The 21,607-nt window shown below is 43.1% G+C and overlaps 1 protein-coding gene across 2 annotated transcripts in view; it reads right to left on the bottom strand.

Annotated features, from left to right (window-relative positions):
- LOC137322741 (cohesin subunit SA-2-like) overlaps positions 1-21,607 on the bottom strand; it is a 110,465-nt gene that overhangs the window by 12,922 nt on the left and 75,936 nt on the right. The window contains exons 18-29 of one of the 2 annotated variants that reach the window (XM_067985754.1): positions 21,353-21,445; positions 20,401-20,496; positions 17,328-17,531; positions 16,393-16,463; positions 15,809-15,896; positions 14,631-14,711; positions 13,232-13,324; positions 11,369-11,543; positions 5,797-5,921; positions 3,285-3,386; positions 665-813; positions 131-259 (exon numbers count right to left, since the gene is read on the bottom strand). In XM_067985754.1, the coding sequence (XP_067841855.1) occupies positions 131-259; positions 665-813; positions 3,285-3,386; positions 5,797-5,921; positions 11,369-11,543; positions 13,232-13,324; positions 14,631-14,711; positions 15,809-15,896; positions 16,393-16,463; positions 17,328-17,531; positions 20,401-20,496; positions 21,353-21,445 (1,406 nt within the window). Of the gene's footprint in view, positions 1-130; positions 260-664; positions 814-3,284; positions 3,387-5,796; positions 5,922-11,368; positions 11,544-13,231; positions 13,325-14,621; positions 14,712-15,808; positions 15,897-16,392; positions 16,464-17,327; positions 17,532-20,400; positions 20,497-21,352; positions 21,446-21,607 lie in introns of both variants that reach the window. The other variant, XM_067985753.1, reaches the window with a different exon arrangement.

Genomic DNA, 21,607 nt, shown 5'->3' on the forward strand with positions numbered 1-21,607 from the left:
AAATTAATAAGAAACGGCATAGAAAGGATCACAGTAATTAAATGGACAGAAAAGTCAGCAGTACTGATAGGATGACTATGTCACTTCAAAAATAGTGGTGTTTATAGATGATGACCAATTATTCACTTACACAGTTCTTTTGTCTGTTTTCAACAGCTTTGGGGAAAATTCACTCAAGATGTCCAGGAAAGCCACATTAGGGGGAGGCTGATTTTTACCCTTTTTATTGGCATCTCTGAAGGCAAATTCAATGCCGTTTCTGTCAAAACAAATGATTTGAAATCAGTTAGCAACAACAACAACTTGCATTTATATGGCGCCTTTAACGTAGAAAAATGTCCCAAGGCGCTTGACTGGAGCGATTTATCAAACAAAATATGACACCGAGCCACATAAGGAGATGTTAGGACAGATGACGGTCAAAGAGATAGGTTTAAAGAGCGTCTTAAAGGAGGAGAGAGAGGTGAGAGGTTTAGGAAGGATTTCCAGAGCTTAGGGCCCAGGCAGCTGAAGGCACGGCCGCCAATGGTGGAGCGAAGAAAATTGACGATGCGCAAGAGGCCAGAATTGGAGAAAAGCAGAGATCTCAAGGCAAAGTCAAAATAAATCTTAACACAGGATGAACATTCGATATCAAGGCTGAGAAAATAGAAATGAGTTGTACTTGTGTAGCATGGCCATTGCTTCCCTGGTTTTCAACTGGTCCAAGCCAAAGGTCAGTGAGAAGCGTCTGGCTAAGTCTTTGATGCTGGTGAAGGGTTGAGACCATCTGTCCAAATTGGAACCTTGGCCTTGCAACAGTTCATTGAACAGCTGCAACAATAAATAAACAAACATTTCAAAGTCTCCACCCCAAGATAACAATACCTGACATATAGAAATGTAATTCTGATGGGCTTTTCTGCCCTACAGTCACAAAACAAATAATGAAGAAAATCAATAAATGAAACTCCAACCATAAGTATAAAATACCAACAATATGCCTTTTATAGTCCTGTGGCTGCTGCTTAGAAAAACTCCAGGGTAACAACAAAAAAAGACTTAATCAGTGAATTAAATATTGCTGCTTTGTTGCTGAGTCATATAGATTATCTTTTGTCTTTTTTTTTAATCGTTCATGGGATGTGGGCGTCGCTGGCAAGGCCGGCATTTATTGCCCATCCCTAATTGCCCTTGAGAAGGAGGTGGTGAGCCGCATTCTTGAACCGCTGCAGTCCATGTGGTGAAGGTTCTCCCACAGTGCTGTTAGGAAGGGAGTTCCAGGATTTTGACCCAGCGACGATGAAGGAACGGCGATATATTTCTAAGTCGGGATGGTGTGTGACTTGGAGGGGAACGTGCAGGTGATGTTGTTCCTATGTGCCTGCTGCTCTTGTCCTTCTAGATGGTAGAGGTCATGGGTTTGGGAGGTGCTGTCGAAGAAGTCTTGGCAAGTTGCTGCAGTGCATCCTGTGGATGGTATACACTGCAGCCACTGTGCGCCGGTGGTGAAGGGAGTGAATGTTTAGGGTGGTGGATGGGGTGCCAATCAAGCGGGCTGCTTTGTCCTAGATGGTGTCGAGCTTCTTGAGTGTTGTTGAAGCTGCACTCATCCTTGCAAGTGGAGAGTATTCCATCACACTCCTGACTTGTGCCTTGTAGATGGTGGAAAGGCTTTGGGGAGTCAGGAGGTGAGTCACTCGTTGCAGAATACCCAACCTCTGACCTGCTCTTGTAGCCACAGTATTTATATGGCTGGTCCAGTTAAGTTTCTGGTCAATGGTCACCCCCCAGGATGTTGATGGTGGGGGATTCGGCAATGGTAATGCCATTGAATGTCAAGGGGTTAGACTCTCTCTTGTTGGAGATGGTCATTGCCTGGCACTTGTCTGGCGCGAATGTTACTGAGCACATATTTAAGCTTCATTTCTAGTATCTGGAGCATTGCAAAGCATGTACCATTTAGAGATTGTGATTTGTATGACTTTTTTTGTTTAATTTATAAAGTGCAAAAACACGTTAAAAATGGTCATAAATAAAAAATTACGCGGGCACTGTAATATTTAATCAGAAGGAAACAAGCAGCAACCTGAATTTATACCATACATCGTGATGTCGATCCCATAAAATAGTGTAAACTTGAACCGACATGAAGTTAGACTTTAGAGAATGTTCAAGGTATGAACAATATGAACCCGCACTCTTCAATTAGACACAGGTCTCTGTCTTGTTTGCCTCTCCTAGACGGTAAGGGCAAGTCAGATTTGGTATATGGGGATGCAATCACTGAAGGATGGGGGCGAGCACGTATGGGTCTCATGGTCTTTTCTCATCCTGGATGTATAAACATAAACATGACAATGGACCTGAGGGAATATTCAAACTATGAACTTATGAACCCATACTACATTAGACTGGCCTGAGAGAATGTTCAAGACCTAAACTTTCTAAACCCACAGCACAAAACAGACTTAGAGAATGTTCAACTTATAAATACTCAGAACCCACACCAACTGATCACAGAATTGGAGATTATTCAAAATTTATCTGAGCCCACAACACATGACAATAAGTTTAGAGAATGCTGAAAGTATGAACCCATTATTTTTACCTCCTAATATTTTTTTAACATACGTTATAAATAAAGGCGGCTCACCACCTCCTTCTCAAGGGCAACTACGGATGGACAATAAATGCTGGCCTTGCACGCGACTCCCACATGCCAAGAATTAATTTTTTTAAAATAGAAAACATTACAATGACCTATGACTTTTGAGATTTATCCCACCATTGGCACTGACCATAACCCAGGAGCAAGTTCAGGCCAGCCCAGTTGTGCGATATGAATCATAGAATCTCACAGCACAGAAGGAGGCCATTCGGCCCATCGTACCTGTGCCGGCTCTTTGAAATAGCTATCCAATTAGACCCACTCCCCCGCACTTTCCCCACAGACCTGCAATTTTTTTCCTTTTCGAGTATATACCCAATTCCTTTGTGAGTGTTACTATTGAATCTGCTTCCACCACCCTTTCAGACAGTGAATTCTAGATCCACATCAACTCTCTGCGTTAAAAAAACAACTCATCTCCCCTCTGGTTCTTATGCCATTTATAAGCTACATTAATGGCAATGTTCAAGTAATGTTCAGGTAAAATGATAACAAAAGCAAGGATAACAGACACAGATATTACGATCTAAGTTATATTGTAGCTAGGGGATGGGCCAGTATCTCTTTTAGCACTAAACCTGGTGCAGTGGTCCCTGAGGCTGGAGCTCCCTGCTTTCCACTGATGCATTCTTACCTGCTTCAAGCTCTGAATCAAGGTCTTCGTACACTGAATTTTATCAATCTGCCTTGTCCTGCTGAGCGTTTCTTTAATGATGTCTCCATAGTCAATGTAATACTGGTGAGAAACAGACACATATTTTGTGAGCAGCGTGTCGTACATGTGTATAACACTCATTCGATTTTTTTTTAATCGAAGGTGATATCAAATTAAAACCCACATTTGAATCCAGCCCGGGCTAATAAGATGAAAGTCTCATCTCTCTACTGAATGTAAGGTCTTAAGTGAAATGATTTTGGGCAGCCTCAATCTGTTTCCTAGTGGCCGTGGGCTCACTATACAAAGCTACTCCTAATTCAGCAGAAATTGGCACTAAATTGGTTATCAAACTCAAGAGAAGCCACAGGGAAGGCTGTTGTGCAAAAAGGAAAATGTCTAACATCAGGCCTGAGGTACGTTGTTGGACCTAGTAAAGGACGTTTTACTCGGTGTCTAACCGTGCTATATCTCAAGTGGACTGGATCCAAATTTGGGTTTTAATTTGACATCTTCTTCACCTCAAGGGGGCTGGAATACAAAGGGGAAGAAGTTATGCTTCAGTTGTATAGACCCTACCGCAACTCAAGAAGGATATGTTGGCCTTGGAGGGGGTGCAGCGCAGATTCACCAGAATGATACCAGGGCTTAGAGGGTTATATTATGAGGATAGGCTGCATAAACTTGTATTCCCTTGGGTGTAGAAGATTGAGCGGTGATTTGATCAAGGTGTTCAAAACGTTAAAAAGATTTGATAGGGTCGATACAGAGAAACTTTCATCTGGTGGGGGAAATCAAGAACAAGGGGAAATAATCTTAAAGTTAGAGCTGGGCCATTCAGGAGCGAAATCCAGAAGCACTTCTTCACACAAAAGTTAGCAGAAATCTGGAACTCTCTCCCACAAAAGGCTGTGGATGCTGGGACAATTGGAGCTTTCAGGGACTGAGATAGATAGATTTTTGTGAGGTTAAGAGAATCAAGGGATACGGAGCAAAGGTGGGTAAATGAAGTTGAAGTACAGATCTGTCATGATCTTTTAGAATGGCGAAGCAGGCTCGAGGGGCTGAATGGCCTATTCCTGTTTCTATGTTCCTATATCCAAACTTAAAAGTAGCTGATACTGAAACTGGTCGCCCAAAATGAAAATGTTATCCATTTCCCAACTTGGCAAGCACGAGATTTCAACAAAAAAACTAAAAATAGATTTTGTTCCCCTCCTCTATCAAACTCCTCATCTGCAATGAGAAGATCAGCAAACAAAATTTCCTTCAATCTTACTTTTTTTCCCTATACTATTTTCAAGGTTAAAGAATACTTATCCTTGGGATTGGGATAATTTTCCTTTTTGTTCCCACTGTCAGTTACAATACAGGTTATGGCACATTCATACAACAGAGCTGGCTATGGAAGAGCAGGACACCTGATATATGGTGGTGAATAACTTATCAGAAGCTACCACGAAAATACTGATGAGGCGAGGACTTAAAACATGGTTTCATCAAACGAAATTAAAAAACACTCCTTCATGGTCGCTGGGTCAAAATCCTGGAGCTCCCTACCTAACAGCGTTGTGGGAGAACCTTCACCACACGTGACTGCAGCAGTTCGAGAAGAAGGCTCACCACCACCTTCTCCAGGGCAACTTGGCATGGGCAATAAATGCCGGCCTCGCCAGCAACGCCCACATCCCGAGAAAGGAAAACGAGGTGGTTTCTGGCACCTGTAGAACTGTACCAAGCAAGAGTGGCACCTTCGGGGAGTGGGATAGAACTTAAAGAGAGCTACCGTTTATCATGTGACATCAAAAGTATAGGCATGCACATGAATAATAACGATAGTTAAGTGGGATTATATTTAATTGTATTTTAGATAAGAACATGCTGACTCATTAAATTTCATACCATTTCCATAGATTTCTATTCTCGTTCACACTGCAATATCAATATACAGATAACATTCAGCAAATGCCAACATAGCTCAGTGGCAGCACTCTTGCCTCTGAGTCAGGAGCTAGTGTCTTCAAGCCCCACTACTTCAGCACATAATCTAAGCTGAGACTTCAGTGCAGGACTGAGGTCTTATCAGGTGGATGTTTAAGGTGGCAAGGCGCTTTTTGAAGAAGGGCGGTGAGTTCTCCTGTTGTCCTTCCTCCCTCAAACGATACTACCTCAAATAGATAGTAACTAGTCATCGCTGTTTGTGGGACATTGCTGTGAGCAAAACAGCTACACGACAACAGGAACTGCACTTCAAAGTAATTCACTGGACATGAAGTCTTTTGGGATGTTTCTGAGAGACTTGATTAAGTACACTATGTAAATACAAGGCCTCGCTTTTACAGCCCATATAACAGCTGCGCCAATACTTCAGACACGTAGTTTCTTCCCCCCACCCCATTCAAGACCTCCTCTGGAAACATTTGCAGTACAAGAGATTGCATCATGGTTAATAATATAACTTGAATTAATATATAAGATGTGAAGCCTTTACCTTGATGTACTGCTTGAAGATGTCAGCAGCAATGTCCATCTCCACCACACTGAACACTATTAGCTTACAGAAGGCGGCAAGGAGATTCCTCCTCTTGTGCAATGCACCCACTTTGCATTCTTCATCTGTAACAAAGCGGAGGCGAGGGGAAGACGTCTGAATAGTGCCAGTAAGTCTGTTGTCTCACGGGCGATCCTTCTCTTACCTCAAGTCTCAAAACTCTTTTCAACACAAGCTTTCTTTTCTCTCTCCATCTCTCTCACTCGCTATTTTGTTAAGAAGACTATAGTCCTTTGAACTTGAACTTGGCTCCAAATACAATGTCCTGCCCACTGTTCCTCCATCCCTATATTCTCACTTTAATCAAGATTTATCACAGCCTTCTCAAATCTATCTCATTCATAGAATTTACAGCACAGAAACAGGTCGTTCGGCCCAAATGGTCTATGCTGGTATTTATGCTCCACATGAGCCTCCTCCCACCCTACTTCATCTCACCCTATCTGCATATCCTTCTATTCCTTTCTCCCTCATGTACTTATCTAGCTTCCCCTTAAAGGCGTCTATGCTATTTGCTTCAATTACTCCTTGTGGTAGCGAGTTCCACATTCTAACCACTCTCTGCATAAAGAAGTTTCTCCTGAATTCTTTGTTGGATATATTAGTGACTATCTTATATTGATGGCCCCTAGTTTTGGACTCCCCCATTCGTTCCGAGAAACGTAAAATTGTACAACTCTTTATCCTTCAGTCTTCCCTTCCTCCTATGATCTACAAGATTTTAAAACTCCGTGTATTTCCAATATTTTCTGCTTTGATATATAAAAAAAAATTCTGTCTCTTTAATAAATGGAAACTCTTTGTTTTTTTTCTCAATTTGTCTGGGCTGTGCTTTATTAAAGTTGCTGTGAACAGTGCTGATGTCCTCTATTGATAGTACATTAGGCGAAGTAAAACCTTCGCAAAGGAAGATTCCATTAGCAAGTGTGAACCGCGAGTTACTCGCAAAATAAAATCACCGGGAATGAGTAATTCTAACATCACTTTCAATTCCCCCAGCCCATCCCCATCATTGTGCTTTTATTATGTTATCAGTTTATGTTCATTTCACACATTGAAACTTCTGGAGCCCAAAAAAAAATGAGCCAAAAGAATTCTGGCAATTCGAGCCGTTTGAAGGTTTCCATCCCTGACGTAACACCGGCCTAGGAACTGTATCGATGAGTATGATTGTCAATCACTACCTGTTCAATAACTAAATCATACCAGTATTTACATATCGAGATCATTTACCTCATACTGTACCCTTTATTAAAAGATGATCAAAATTCATTTCAGCAACTTTTGCCATCGAATGTCATATAAAAATCAACCAAAACTCAGCAAAGCAGAAAAGACAAGACTCATGGGAGATGCGATTTTAAAACTAGCCATTCCCTTCCCACTACTCCAGTTCTTCCTTGCTCCCCTACAGATGCTAATTCCTTACTGGGGAAGGGTTCCCTGGATTCAGGCCATCATTTGAAACCTCATCTATTCTCCATCTGTGATCCTAAAGGAAAGGAAAGGGCTTGCATTTATGTTTATGCTTTTCACAACCTCAGGACATCCCAAAGCACTTTACAGCCAAAGAAATACTTTTGAAGTATAATCACTGTTGTATTGTAGGAATCGCAGCAGCCAATTTGCGCACAGCAAGGTCCCACAAACAGCAATGTGATAATCTGTTTTTAGTGATGGTGATTGAATGATATCTAGTGGAGAATGGCTACTGCAGACTGTGGAGTGAGTTTCTGGTCTCTCTCCCAGCCCCACTATTCTTTTTCTTATACACATAATCCTTGGCTCACTGGTGGCACTTTTGCTTCTGAATCAGAAGGTTGTGGATTCAAGTCCCACTCCAGGCCTGAGCACATAATCTAGGCTGGCACTCCCAGTGCAGCACCGAGGGAGTGCAGAGGTGCTGCCTTTCACATGAGACGCTAAAACGAGAATCTGCCTGCTCAGGTGGACATAAAAGATCCCACGGCATTACACAAAGAATCGAGGAGGTCTCCAAGTGTCCTGGCCAACATTTATCTGTCAATCAATACCACCAAAAACACAGTAGGGTGGATCTTGACTGAACGATAGTGTATAAAATGGGTGATAGTGAGTCGGCAGCCCTGATTTTTATTTCCATTGACTTCAGGAGAGATGTGAAATGGGCTGCCAACTTGCTATCACCCGTTTTACACTATCGCACAAAGTCAAAATTACCCCCGGTATCTGATCGTCTATCTTATTGCTGTCTATGTGCAAGTTGACTGCTGTGTTTCACCTTTATAAGAATAGTGATCACACTTTAAAAGTAATTCATTGGCTGTGAATCACTTTGGGACATCTTAAGGATGTGAAAGGTGCTATATAAATGCAAAATCTTTCTTTCTTACATTCGTCAACTGACCACGAGCAATGCCGCAGGCAATTTGCTAGTATAAATGTTCCAGCATAAAGATAGATTAAAGATGTGATGGATACCTTTAAGACCTGCAGTAGGTTTCCCCACACCTGGCACAAATCCCTTTCCACTTTACAAGGCTACACACACTTCCAACACATTTCAACGTGAAATGAAACATTCTAATTTTAAAGTTATAAATAAAATTAAGCTTTCAAACAAAAAGGGTATTCCTTTGTTCCTTAGTAACCATCTAGTTTACATTTTTATTGCAAATTGTTATTTTATCTCCTTCAATTCCAATCCGCTCATTCAACCACTCGGGGAGACAGGATCATTGCACTGGCTCTGCAAAAGCCCATCAAACCTCCTGCACGTCTGCTTGGTCAAAACCTTCAGTGGGCAGCAGGACCAGGCTTTATTTCTTACTGATTTTAAGGTGATTGGCAAAAGAACCAAAGGCGACATGAGGGAAAACATTTTTACACAGCGAGTGGTTGTGATCTGGAATGCACTGCCAGAGGGGGTGGTGGAGGCAGATTCAATCATGACTTTCAAAAGGGAACTGGATAAATACCTGAAGCGAAAAAATCTGCAGGGCTACGGGGAAAGGACGAGGGAGCGGGACTAGCTAGATTGCTCTTGCATAGAGCCGGCACGGGCTCAACGGGCCAAATGGCCTCCTTCTGTGCTGTAACCATTCTATGATTCCATGATTGTGTAAATTATATTTATTCTGAAAACTTCAGAATTGATTAAAATGAAACAGGACAATAAAAAACAGAAAGAAATTAGACTCATGGGGCTCAGTTATCTTGATAATTTGCTGTTCTGTGAAGTCAATCTTTCTTTTTGGAATCGGACAGGAATTTTGAAAACTGGGAGAAGCTGCAAGAAAACTTAGACAGAAAAATTCGGACTCTCCATGTTAAATCCCTGTACCTTGGAGCCAACTCACCCCCTCCCTCAAATTGGACAGTCAGTTTGTCAAATGAATCTTCACACTTACTCCAATAAGAACAGTCAGAGTGGAAATGTAGCTTTCTAATGAAACAGGATATTTGATTTACAAAGAAAGTCCTTTACTCCCTTGAAAAACTGCTGCTCAAGATAAGATCAATTTGGAGAGACCAGAATAAAGCATGGAATATGATTGCCATCTAGTGGTCGTCAGAGGAGCTACACCTGCAAAAACATTTCAAATTTTGTATCTATAGCAGCAATCATTTAATAAGAATCATCTTTACCTAAATTTTGGTGTAGGTAGAATGCACTAATGAATCATTTTTCTCTTTGTATATTCTACACCTACCAATAAAATTTGCAGCTTATGGTGCTCAATCAGGTTGTTAAAACCCACAGTTTGAAAGAGTTTGCATATGTAACTTTACCTTTAATCTTCTAAGACTGTAAATATAAGTCCTTAAAATGCAGAGGACATCAACGTTATGCCAGAGAAACAATCTGGATACAACAGGGCTATTTTAGTTAAAAGAAAGACTTGCATTTATATATTGGCTTTCACGACCTCAGGATGTTCCAAAGCGCTTTACAGCCAATTATTTTTGTAATGTTAGTGAGTTCCTTCAGAACCATACTCATTGGTTTTTATGTTTTTTACAAATTGAAAATTGTTCTCCCGAAGCTCAGTTACTAAGTGCGCTGCCGAGTCTGTAACAGAGACATACATATATTCTTTTACGTATATATATGATTTAGACTTAAATGTCGGGGGCACGATTAAGAAGTTTGCAGATGATACAAAAATTGGCTGTGTGGTTGATAATGAGGAGGAAAGCTGTAGACTGCAGGGAAATATCAATGGACTGGTCAGGTGGGCAGAAAAGTGGCAAACGGAATTCAATCCAGAGAAGTGTGAGGTAATGAATTTGGGGAGGGCAAACAAGGCAAGGGAGTACACAATAAATGGGAGGATACTGAGAAGTGTAGAGGAACAGAGGGACCTTGGAGTGCATGTCCACAGATCCCTGAAGGTAGCAGGACAGGTAGATAAGGTGATTAAGAAGGCATATGGAATACTTTCCTTTATTAGCCGAGGCATAGAATATAAGAGGAGGGAGGTTATGCTACAACTTAGTTAGGCCACAGCTCGAGTACTGCGTACAGTTCTGGTCTCCACATTACAGGAAAGATGTGACTGCATTAGAGAGGGTACAGGGGAGATTTACAAGGATGTTGCCAGGACTGGAGAATTTTGCTATGAGGAAAGATTGGATAGGCTGGGGCTGTTTTCTTTGGAACAAAGGAGGCTGAGGGGAGATTTAATTGAGGTGTATAAAATTATGAGGGCCTAGATAGAGTGGATAGGAAGGACCTATTTCCATTAGCAGTGGGGTCAATAACCAGGGGGCATAGATTTAAAGTGATTGGTAGAAGGATTAGAGGGGAGTTGAGGAGAAATTTTTTCACCCAGAGGGTGGTAGAGGCAGAAACCCTCATCGCATTTAAAAAGTACTTGGATGTGCACTTGAAATGCCGCAACCTGCAGGGCTACGGACTGAGAGCTGGACAGTGGGATTAGGCTGGATGACTCTTTATCGACCGGCACAGACACGATCGGCCAAACGGCCTCCTTCGTGCCATAAATTTCTTTGATTCTATGATTCTATGAGATCACGAATGTCCCAGGTTTGATACGTGATCTTTGTCGCTTTAGTGGATCTCAGTTAGAGTCATAGGCCACGATCGTAGAGCTCGGTGCCAGGGTTTCTTGACGCTGACTGCTATTCAATGACATGGATAGGCATCTCAGAGTGGGTCAGTAAACACACTCAGGCTTCAGGTGAGAGCTGGCTCATGGTGCCCTCCATGGAAAACCACTTGCTGTCTGGGCTCACACAGAAAAGGCAACCTGGGCAAGGCACCAGAGGAGAGCTGATGCCCAAAGAATCGTTTCCCAGGAAGAAGTCGACAACTTCAGGAGAGGAGAGAAGAGAAGAGAAGGCTGGATATTCGTTGAAACTTGGTCCATGTTGGAATGTTTCTGCAGTCCCAAAGCAGGAAATTGTGAAAATACACAACCACCCCTCTCCCCCCCAACCCTGTTTAGATGAAAGAACTCTCAGGCGCAAGCCTTGAGGTGTTATTCGGGATCTGAAGCTAATCGCTCACCTTTGTCGATGCTCTCGTTGTCCCGGGCGATGAAAACGTGATCCAGGACAAAGGTCAGGAGCTCAGACTGCAGGGAGGAGTCTGGGACGTACGAGAATGGCTCAATCTCTTCACGGCCACTGGACAGAACTTCATGGCTGAAGACCAGCAGGAGGTCACAAAGGATTATGAAAGCCTGGAAATGAAAATAAATGCACCATTAATCACTAAATAATTTTTTAAAAACACACAGGAGGATTCTTCCACCATTGTCAGCTATGCTAATTACAAAGTGTCTGCAAAGGGATATTGACAGGTTAAGTGAATGGGCAAAATTTTGGCAGATGGAATATAATGTGGGAAAATGGGAAGTCATCCACTTTGGGAGGAAAAATAAAAAAGCAAAATATTACTCGAATGGAGAAATACTACAAAATGCTGCGGTACAGAGGGATCTGGGTGTTCTCGCACATGAATCATAATAAGTCAACATACAGGTGCAGTAGGTAATCTGGAAGGCAAACGGAATATTGGCCTTTATTTCTAGGGGAATGGAGTATAAAAGCAGGGAAGTCATGCTACAACTGTACAGGGTGCAGGTGAGACCACACCTGGAGTACTGCATACAGTTCTGGTGCCTTTATTTAAGGAAGGATATACTTGCATTGGAGGCAGTTCAGAGAAGGTTCACTAGGTTGATTCCGGGTATGGAAGGATTGTCTTATGAGGAAAGATTGAACAGGTTGGGTCTATACTCATTGGAGTTTAGAAGAATGAGAGGAGATCTTATTGAAACATACAAGATTCTGAGGGGACTCAATAGGGCAGATGCTGAGAGGATGTTACCCTCATGGGGGAATCTAAAACTAAGGAGCATAGTCTCAGAATAAGGGATCGCCCTTTTAAGACGGAAATGAGGAGGAATTTCTTCTCCCAGAGGGTCGTGAATCTTTGGAATTCTTTACCGCAAAAAAGCTGTGGAGGCTGAGTCGTTGAATACATTCAAGGCTGAGTTAGACAAACTTTTGATCAGCAAGGGAGTCAAAGGATATGGGGAAAAGGCGGGAAAGTAGAGATGAGGTAAAAATCAGATCAGCCATGATCTCATTAAATGGCGGAGCAGGCTTGAGGGGCTGAATGGCCTACTCCTGCTCCTATCCCTTATGGTCTTATGGAATAAATCAGAATGAATTTATCATAGATTATTGACCAAGCCGCTGCTTTCTCCCCTCCCCAGACCCAAAATCCACAAACTCCTACACAGTCAGGAAAGTAGACAAGGGCTAACCCTGCACCCCACCCCCCCCCACACCCAATGGCCAAGGAAGTACGTTATCTGGTGCTTTATTGCACCCCCACATACCACAAAGATCCAACAAGGAGGGTCAGCCCCAACACAATTAGCCTCAGTGCTGTTGGGCCAAGGAGGGGAAGCAACAAAGAGATCAATACCTGCCTTAAAACAGCAGGCAAAGGAATCTCACGGCAAACGCAATAGGCCTTCATACACTAACAGGCCGTTCCGATGGTAGCGGGTGGTCGCTGATATTCGCTTTACCAAGAGCCTGCAGCAGGGTAAAGTGGCAGCCTGCACCCTCCCACCCCGCCCTCCGCACACACCCACCCACACAGTGCAGCCCTCTTGCACCCAGCATTTTGAAAGGGGTATGAAGGGATATGGGAACAAGCTGATTAGAACTATTTGCTCGTGTGGAAGGTGAACGCCAACATAGGCTGGTCGGGCCGAATGGCCTGCTTTCATGTTGCGACTTCTGTGTGATTCTACCGAAAGGTGAATCAGCCCGGTCCCTGTTGGCGTTGCCCTTACGTGTGGCCCGAGGCCTGGCTGTTGACCCACACACTGAGATGCCCGTCCATACTGACCTGCTCTTTGACAGTGCTGCTAACATTAGTCAGGTACTGTCGGCAAATGTGGCAGAAACCCCTCATCTGTTTCCTCAGCGACACTTGCATGCTCTAGACAAAAACAAAAACAAAAAAAAAAGTATTATACCAAAAACAGACAGGTGATTCTCCACGTTTGCGTTGCGTTGTTGCGATTTCCTGATTTGCGGGTCCGTGGCTTCTTGCCGTTAGCGTAAACTCGAAATAAGCATCAAAGGGAATCTTACTGTGGCAGCTGGCAAGCAAGGGCCACTGAAGTAAATGCCATCTTCATGTAACCCACTGTAAAATCCAGTGTGCCGATCATACTTGTATAAACGCCCCACACATGGCTCTGTGCCCACCGGTGGTGAGATACTGTTAAAAGATACCAGCACCAAACCATGGGTTTGTAGCACAGAAAACATGCAGGAAGCTGCAATCTATACCTTGAACTTTACTGAACGTTAAAACATCGACCCCATAATATCGGGTCTAGTACCAGATGACATGGATTTATGGCCAACTGTCTGGGACACTTCATGCTTTTTCACCAAGTGTGTGATCCTGTCCATTTCTAATTTCAGTCTGTGTCTGTACGTCACACAAGAGTTTCCCCACATTACAACGGTGACTAAAAGCTATTGAAAAAAAGCGTCCTTGGCTTTATAAATAGAGGCATAGAGTACAAAAGCAAGGAAGTTATGGTAAACCTTTATAGATCACTGGTTAGGCCTCAGCTGGAGTATTGTGTCCAATTCTGGACAACCACACTTTATATAAGGATGTCAGAGAGGGTGCAGAGGAGATTTACTAGAATAGTACCAGGGACTTCAATTATGTGGAGAGACTGGAGAAACTGGGATTGTTCTCCTTAGAGCAGAGAAGGTTAAAGGAAGATTTAAAATAGAGGTGTTCAAAATTATGGTTTTGATAGAGCAAATAGGGAGAAACTCTTTCCACTGGTGGGAGGGTCAGTAACCACAGATTTAAGGTAATTGGCAAAAGAACCAAGGGGAGATGAGAAGAAATTTTTATACATAGGGAGTTCTTATGATCTGGAATGCACTGCCTGAAAGGGAGGTGGAAGCAGATTCAGTAGTAACTTTCAAAAGGGAATTGGATAAATACTTGAAAAGGAGATTTTGCTATGGGGAAAGAGCAGGGGAGTGGGGACTCATTGGACAGCTCTTTCAAAGAGCTGGCACAGGCACGATGGGCCGAATGGCCTCCTTCTGTGCTGTATGATTCTATGATTCTAAGGCCCTACTTATACGAGAGGTAAAAAGTCAGAAACACAACACAAAGGAACGGAAAGGTGAGCTGTTGGTGTCGTATTTTAACAGTGCTCCTACTGCAGTCAGTCTGGAAATAACGGGAACAAACTTACATACTGTACCTTGGAGGATACGCCTTCCGATACTTTAGACAGCTGCCACATGATATGATAATAGCTGCACTGTATTGCCTGAATGATGATCTGCGACACAGAAAAAAAAACTGTAAACGTTGCCTTTAATGTTATATCAAAGGTAAACAGAGTTTTATTAAAGGAGGTTCATGAACCATTGTACTGAAGCCAGAGTGCATAATATACCCTGGCAACTGCTTCAGTATCTAACAGTATATGTTTGAGTTGTTATGATCTGGAACGCACTGCCTGAAAGGGTGGTGGAAGCAGATTCAATAGTAACTTTCAAAAGGGAATTGGATAAATATTTGAAATGGAAACATTTTCAAGGCTATGGGGATAGAGCAGAGGAGCGGGACTAATTGAATAGCTCCCAGCACAGGCACGATAGGCTGAATGGCCTCCTTCTGTGCTGTGTGATTCTATAATTCTATACGCCCTCTTTGATGGCGGTTGTAAAGAACTGGTGTAACCCACTGGTTTTATAAATGTGGAACCACAGATTGATTTTTGGGTTATTGTACGCATCACACAAACAGAAGAATTGCTGCTTTCCCCACTGTACACGTCATCGCCTGGCGAAATCGGGCCCCTACAACCTTACCCAAAGGCCATCTAGTGAGAGCATTTCCTCAGACGCTTTCCATAGTATCACACTACACGGTGCGGTCACACTGCGTGGTATGAATCACACTACATGGTGCATATCATAGTGCACGGTGCAAATTACACTACAGGGTGCAAATCACAGTGCACAATAAGAGTCACACCGCATAGTGTAAATCACATTGCACTTTATGAGTTACACTGCTATCACACCACATGGTGTAAATCACATCTCACAGTGTAAATCCCACTGCACAGTGTGGTCACACTGCATGATGTAAATCACATTGCACAGTGCAAATCAAACTGCATGATATAAATCATAGTGAACAGTGCGGGAACACTATGGTATGAATCACACTGCACAATATAAATCACATTGCATGTTGCAATTCTAGCTGCATGGTACATATTAATTTGAAGCTGAAATTACTTCACATCAATGCAAGCTGAGTCATATAATTGGCGGATAAATCAGTGATTTGACAAGAAACATAGATGGACAGGATGAATTTGCATATTCTACGAGAACTGGTCATTATAACAGGTCAGTGATTCACCTGCTCAGGCACATTCCCATTCTCTAGCTCACTCTTCAGTAGTTTACAAGTGCTGTTCAACAGGTTCCATCGAGTTATATCATGAGCGCTGAAAGAGTAATAGCAAAAAAGAATTCACCATCTTGTCAGGAAGCAGAGCTCCCGAGTGAGCCGCGCCCTTTAACACATTGTTTTGTTTACTGGAGTTACACAACGCAACACAACTCACCCACACATCAATGTGGGACAATGGAAAGATGGTAAAAATCAGAGGTCCCAGTCTCACACATGAAGAATGGCCACTTGGACAAGGCAGAAGAGGTTCACCATTTCCCCAAGAGCCAACATCTTCAAGAGTGGAGAGGAGTACATTGGCAAAATAAATAAACAGATGTCACAGTATCTGGCAACTATTTTTGAGAATCCTCTGCACATTGCTTTACCTACATAGATTTACCAAATATAGAACTTGCTTCTCATCCAATAAAGAGCATGTTACGGAGAGGGTCCTCTATATGATTTCTCTATTGGTGAGGAAAATATAGCAATGCACGTTATATCGAGCGTCTTATCATTAAATTCACCACTGCAAGTGTCTCACTCACTTGTGGAAGGTAGTGATTCTTTTCAATGTAGACCACATCTGGTAAGATTCTTCATCGTCAAATCGGTCTCCCTGTTACACAGTAAATCATAAATAGGATAACTAAAGAGCTACAACAGCAGAAACAGCAGCTGCAGGTGAACATTCCAGACTTGCTTGAAGCAGAACAGGGAATTCTCCCGGTATCATGAGCATTATTCCCCCTTCAACCAAATACCACCAAAAATACACGTTAACTGGTCATTCGTCTGGCTGCTGTCTGCAGGATGTTACTGTCGCAGAATTACTGCCGGGTTTGTCTACACAAACACAGTCACTGCACTTCAAAAAGTAATTCATTGTGTGAAGAGCTTTGAGGTGTTTTGACATGATAAGGTGCAAGGGTTGTTACTTAATATTATTACACTGCAATCACCCTGAGTGGCACCAGTCTGGGAGCAGATCACTCGGCTGCCCCTTGGCATGAGAACAGTAGGTAATACCCATGGTCCTGAGAGAGAGTGGAGAGAAACGTAATTTAACAAAGATGGTCCAACAAAAAAAAAAATTCTTGGTCAAGGGCGAACCACATACAGTTTCTGCTGCTTCTGGGCCTGGCCAAGGTGGCCATCTACAGGTCCAGGTTGGACGCGGCCCGTGGGGACGGCCTGTCTGGCTGTCTGCCTCTATTCCGCGGTCCTGTTGCGCGCCCGGGTGGCCCTGGAGAGGGAGCACATGGCGTCCGCCAGTACGCTTGAGGCCTTCCGCAACCGGTGGGCACCGCAGGTCACCGGAGGGCATAGTGGACGCTGGAAATAATATTATTATTTACGTTCATATGTTTGTTTTTATGGTTTAGTTCTTTCTTAGTTGTGCCCCTCTAAAGAGGGGACGCTTCTGTTTGGTTTTTGGTTGATGACACTGGGGGCAACCATAGAAAAAATATATGGAACGCACCTTGTGAATGAAATCTTTCAGCAGCTCTTTAAACTTGCCCACCAACTGGTCAAACAGTTGACTTTTTGCGAAATCCACTCGGCCATGAGTGGCCAGCTCTTCATTACTGAGGACAAGGTACGCCTTCGAACAGAATTCCAAGACTTCGGAGCCCGTTTGCTGTTCCACAATTTCCTTTATCTGCTTCAGTAAGGTATCCAAGTGCTGTCGGTTCCCCAAGGAAAAAAAAAACACATTCGGGATCTTTCTAAAATCATCAGTGAAATTCTGACAACCAAGCGTCCCCACCACCCGCCATCCTTTTTTTTAAAAAAAGAAATTATATTTAAACAATTTCAAAAATTATCAAATGAAAGCTGAGATTGTGCAAATCAGAACAATAAAGGGGCAAAAGAAATGTGATGTATTAACACCGATTCTCAAATGGTATTGTACAGGTGTAATATCTAACATTAGCCGTACTGGAAAAATATACCAGCCTAGAAACTATTGTGTGCAATATTATCATCTGCTTCACACTTTTGCATCAAATTCTTGTGTCTGTTATTTTAATGGAGGTTTTGCTTTCAGTGTTAATATAGAACACAGTCATTTCTAAACTATTAAATCGAGTCAATTATTCTGAAACAAGCAAGATTCGTAGAACTCCTTGCAGCCAGTGTGTGTGAAATAGAGGTAGGCCCAAGTAGGCTGGGCTGGGCCAAGATACCACAGGTTTTTCATTATCTCTACATAATGTATTCTGCTTCTATGGTTATGTTATTACACCGTCCGTTCACTGAAGAGAAATCGTCTTAATTCTAGGAATACCGGCTCACCACCACCTTCTCGAGGGCAATTAGGGATGGGCAATAAAGGCTGGCCTCGCCAGCGACGCCCACATCCCATGAACGAATAAAAAAAAACCTTCTCTTCAATTATGTTATCATAAAACAAAGAGCTCTCTCACACGTACTCATCCAGACAATACGCTCCAAGGTACCAGCAGTTCTTTTATTTTATGTAGAGCTAACAATGCCTCCCTATAGATTCTGAGGTCATCTCTATTCCCAGCGACAATCCTGATTCCTTAAGCAGTTCCCATGTAGTGTTTTAATATTTCTCCGCCCTTCGTCAAGCGGCACCGTTAATGCCGGCTCGGAGGCAAAGAAGCTACACCGTCATCCTCACTTCCTCGAAAAATTCCGGAGGAAATTGTACTTACCCTTCCCCCTCATAACCTTTGATCCAATGAAGCAGGGATTCCAAACGGCCTTTGTGCCATTCTCTTCATTTCTCCAGGGAAGGGGGGTTAACTCCGAGCCTCAATAACAGGAATCTACAGCTCCCAAACCTGTGGTTCTTCCTCACGATAGATTGGACCCCTTCCCTCACTTTTACCCAAGTTTTTATGCTCCGCCCAACACACCCTAACCTCCCCTTTTCTTCTCAGGCAATGACTGATCTGCCGCATATTTCCAGCATGTTTTGTTTTTATTTCAGATTTTACATTTATTTCATCTCCGGTTGAAACTGCATCTTGTTATCAAACTGATTGGCGTTTATACACTATTTAAACGCTATTAATGATGGTGATCGTACAGAATGTATTATACAGGCAGCATCCACAGTTTGGAAGTCCTGGGAAAGAATGGGTTAGAATAGGAGAGACTGTAAGGAGTCGTCACCTTAACGAAGTGAGAATCTGGGAGAACGGAAATCATGGGATCAGGATGGTGCATTTGGAGTGTACGTAGAGAGGAAGGTTGAGAGAAGTAATGACAATAACAAAACTGATAAACTGAAACAGCAATTGATACTAGCTCAATTGCTAAATTTAAATCTGAGATAGATAGCTTTTTGGCAACCAAAGGTTTTAAGGGATATGGGCCAAAGGCAGGTATATGGAGTCAGATCACAGATCAGCCATGATCTTATCAAATGGCGGAGCAGGCACGAGGGGCTGAATGGCCTACTCCTCTTCCTATATTCCTATGAAAAAAGTCAACAAAGGTAATGACAGAGAGAGTTTGGAGGGTAGAGGATGAGAGAAGGATTATCTATCACTACCTCTCTGTGACTGGTTCAGGTGTGATTTAATATGTATAAAAATGTGTGTTGGGAGGGAATGGGGTTGGTGAGTGATGAGAGAGATGGGAGTTCTAAATATTACACAGAATTACATAGAATGTACAGCACAGAAACGGGCCATTCGGCCCAACAGGTCTATGCTGGTGTTAATGCTCCACATGAGCCTCCTCCCTCCCTATTTCATCTCACCCTATCAGCATACCCTTCTAGTCCTGTCTCCCTTATGTGTTTATCTAGCTTCCCCTTAAATAGAACAGGAAGGTGTAAAATCAGCGGGTGGCAGGGCTGCTGAAAAGGTGATTGCTGTCTAGAAGGTTCATTTTCAACAGCTGGATGAGTTTAATTTAAAATTTCGGATCAATCAGTAAGCCTGGGAGAGACTCGAGCCACTAAGAGCAGGAATCTGCCCAACTAAACTCCCAGCACTTTTTAAGGCTAAGAGTTATTGAAAGAAAAGGAAAGTTGAAAACCGTGAATATCTTCATCTCTGGTTTCATCTTTCTTTTCCTTTCAAAGTCCCTTAGCCTTAAAAAAGCCCAAGTTGTCCAAGGATTAAATACTGCTTCCATCTCGAGGCCTCCTGGATACAAGAAGAAATGAGTTGCTTCACAGACAATCCCTCTCTCACCATCAATACCTTCCCTCTCCCTTTCTACATTACCATTACTACTGGTTTATTACCTCTCCGCCCTCCACCTCCATCCCCACCCACACCCCCCACCCCCCCAAACTTTCCTCCCTTGTCCCTCCTAACCTCTAAGTATTCCCTCCTACACATACTTTTTACTCCCTGCATTCTCACCGTGTTGAAGTCAAGACTCACCATGGCAACTCCTGCCCCAACTCATTAATGACCCTTTCCTGTTCCTAAAAATGTTTTTGTTCTTACTCTTATGTCCTTATATTTTGAGACACATCAGATGTTCCTTTGTCTGCACCCGCATTTATTTCTTGGACTATTATTTATTTATCTGTAATAACACGATAATATTTATTGACTCACCTTCTCCAGTTGTGCAGTACTGTAAACCTCCAGGTCAAAATACTGAGGTATTTGGAGAAGGCTGACTTCAATCACTTTATCTTCATCAGCAGAATACTATGAAATTAACATAAACACAGACTACTATGAAATTAGCATAAACACAGGATGGGAGGCCTCCGACTACCCTCCTGGCCACTGTCTTTAGGACTCCTGGCTGCTGCCGGACAGCATTAGCCAGAAGGTCCCAGGAGTGGTGGGGAGAGGAACAATAAATTTCAAGACTTGCCATTAGGTCTTCAATCTGCCTCAGGAATCCCCAGAGACCATCCAAGGAGAGGCCCTTGCACCAACGTTTTCAGGCACTGCTATGCTGGGGGATCCTGGATCCAATGGTCAGTTTGATCAGAGAGTGAGACACAAGGTCAAAAATTCCCTCTTCAGTCTCATTCGGACCTTGCACCTACTACAGGTGCACGCCCAGTTACGTTCATTAGGGAAACCCCAGAAAATCCTGGGTCAGGACAGGAGGGAAGGGGGGGTTGGGGAGGGAGGGAGACAGCCACCTTAAATGAAGTGTCTCTGCCCATTCTTCTCGTCACAGAGCCTGGTGAATTCCAATTCCCCAAGTGTAGGAAGTGGAAAATCGACCGCACTGACTCATGCTGGGGTTCAGTAAGGTGGGACGCAGATACCTCCCCCCTCCATTACCTCACCCAAGCAGCCACTCTTTGCACGTGAGCCTAGACATGGCTCTTAGTAGGCTTTGGCGGGCTCTTCGAACATGGGGACCAAAGTCCGATCCTGTCCTCGCTCAATGCGAGAATGTCCTGGCACTTTCTGGTTTCTATGGCTATGACTTATGCCGCCTTCTCGCCAAGTGGGCCACAGGGCGAGCTGTAAAACTGCATTTTCAAGGAAATATAATGAGAAAACCAAAAGACCCGGCTGCAGTATAAAGCCCCACACCTACCTTTGCTAAGAGCTGTGGAAGGACCACGATGAAATGTTCGGTGAGCTTGGCCCGGTCGTCTATCTGTGTTTTTCTCTCCTTTGCCATTTGAATCTAAGAATCACACAGCAAAAGATAAGATAGATCCATATCGTAAGTATAGGTGTACCAGGTAGAATAGCCTTAGTAAGCTTTTAAAATATATATCCACATGTCAGTACTCATTCTGCAATGGCTATAACTAGGTCAGGTCTGGAGCAGTAGAGACTTTACCTC

The sequence above is a fragment of the Heptranchias perlo genome, chromosome 6 (assembly GCF_035084215.1).
Source record: "Heptranchias perlo isolate sHepPer1 chromosome 6, sHepPer1.hap1, whole genome shotgun sequence".
Taxonomy (NCBI): domain Eukaryota; kingdom Metazoa; phylum Chordata; class Chondrichthyes; order Hexanchiformes; family Hexanchidae; genus Heptranchias; species Heptranchias perlo.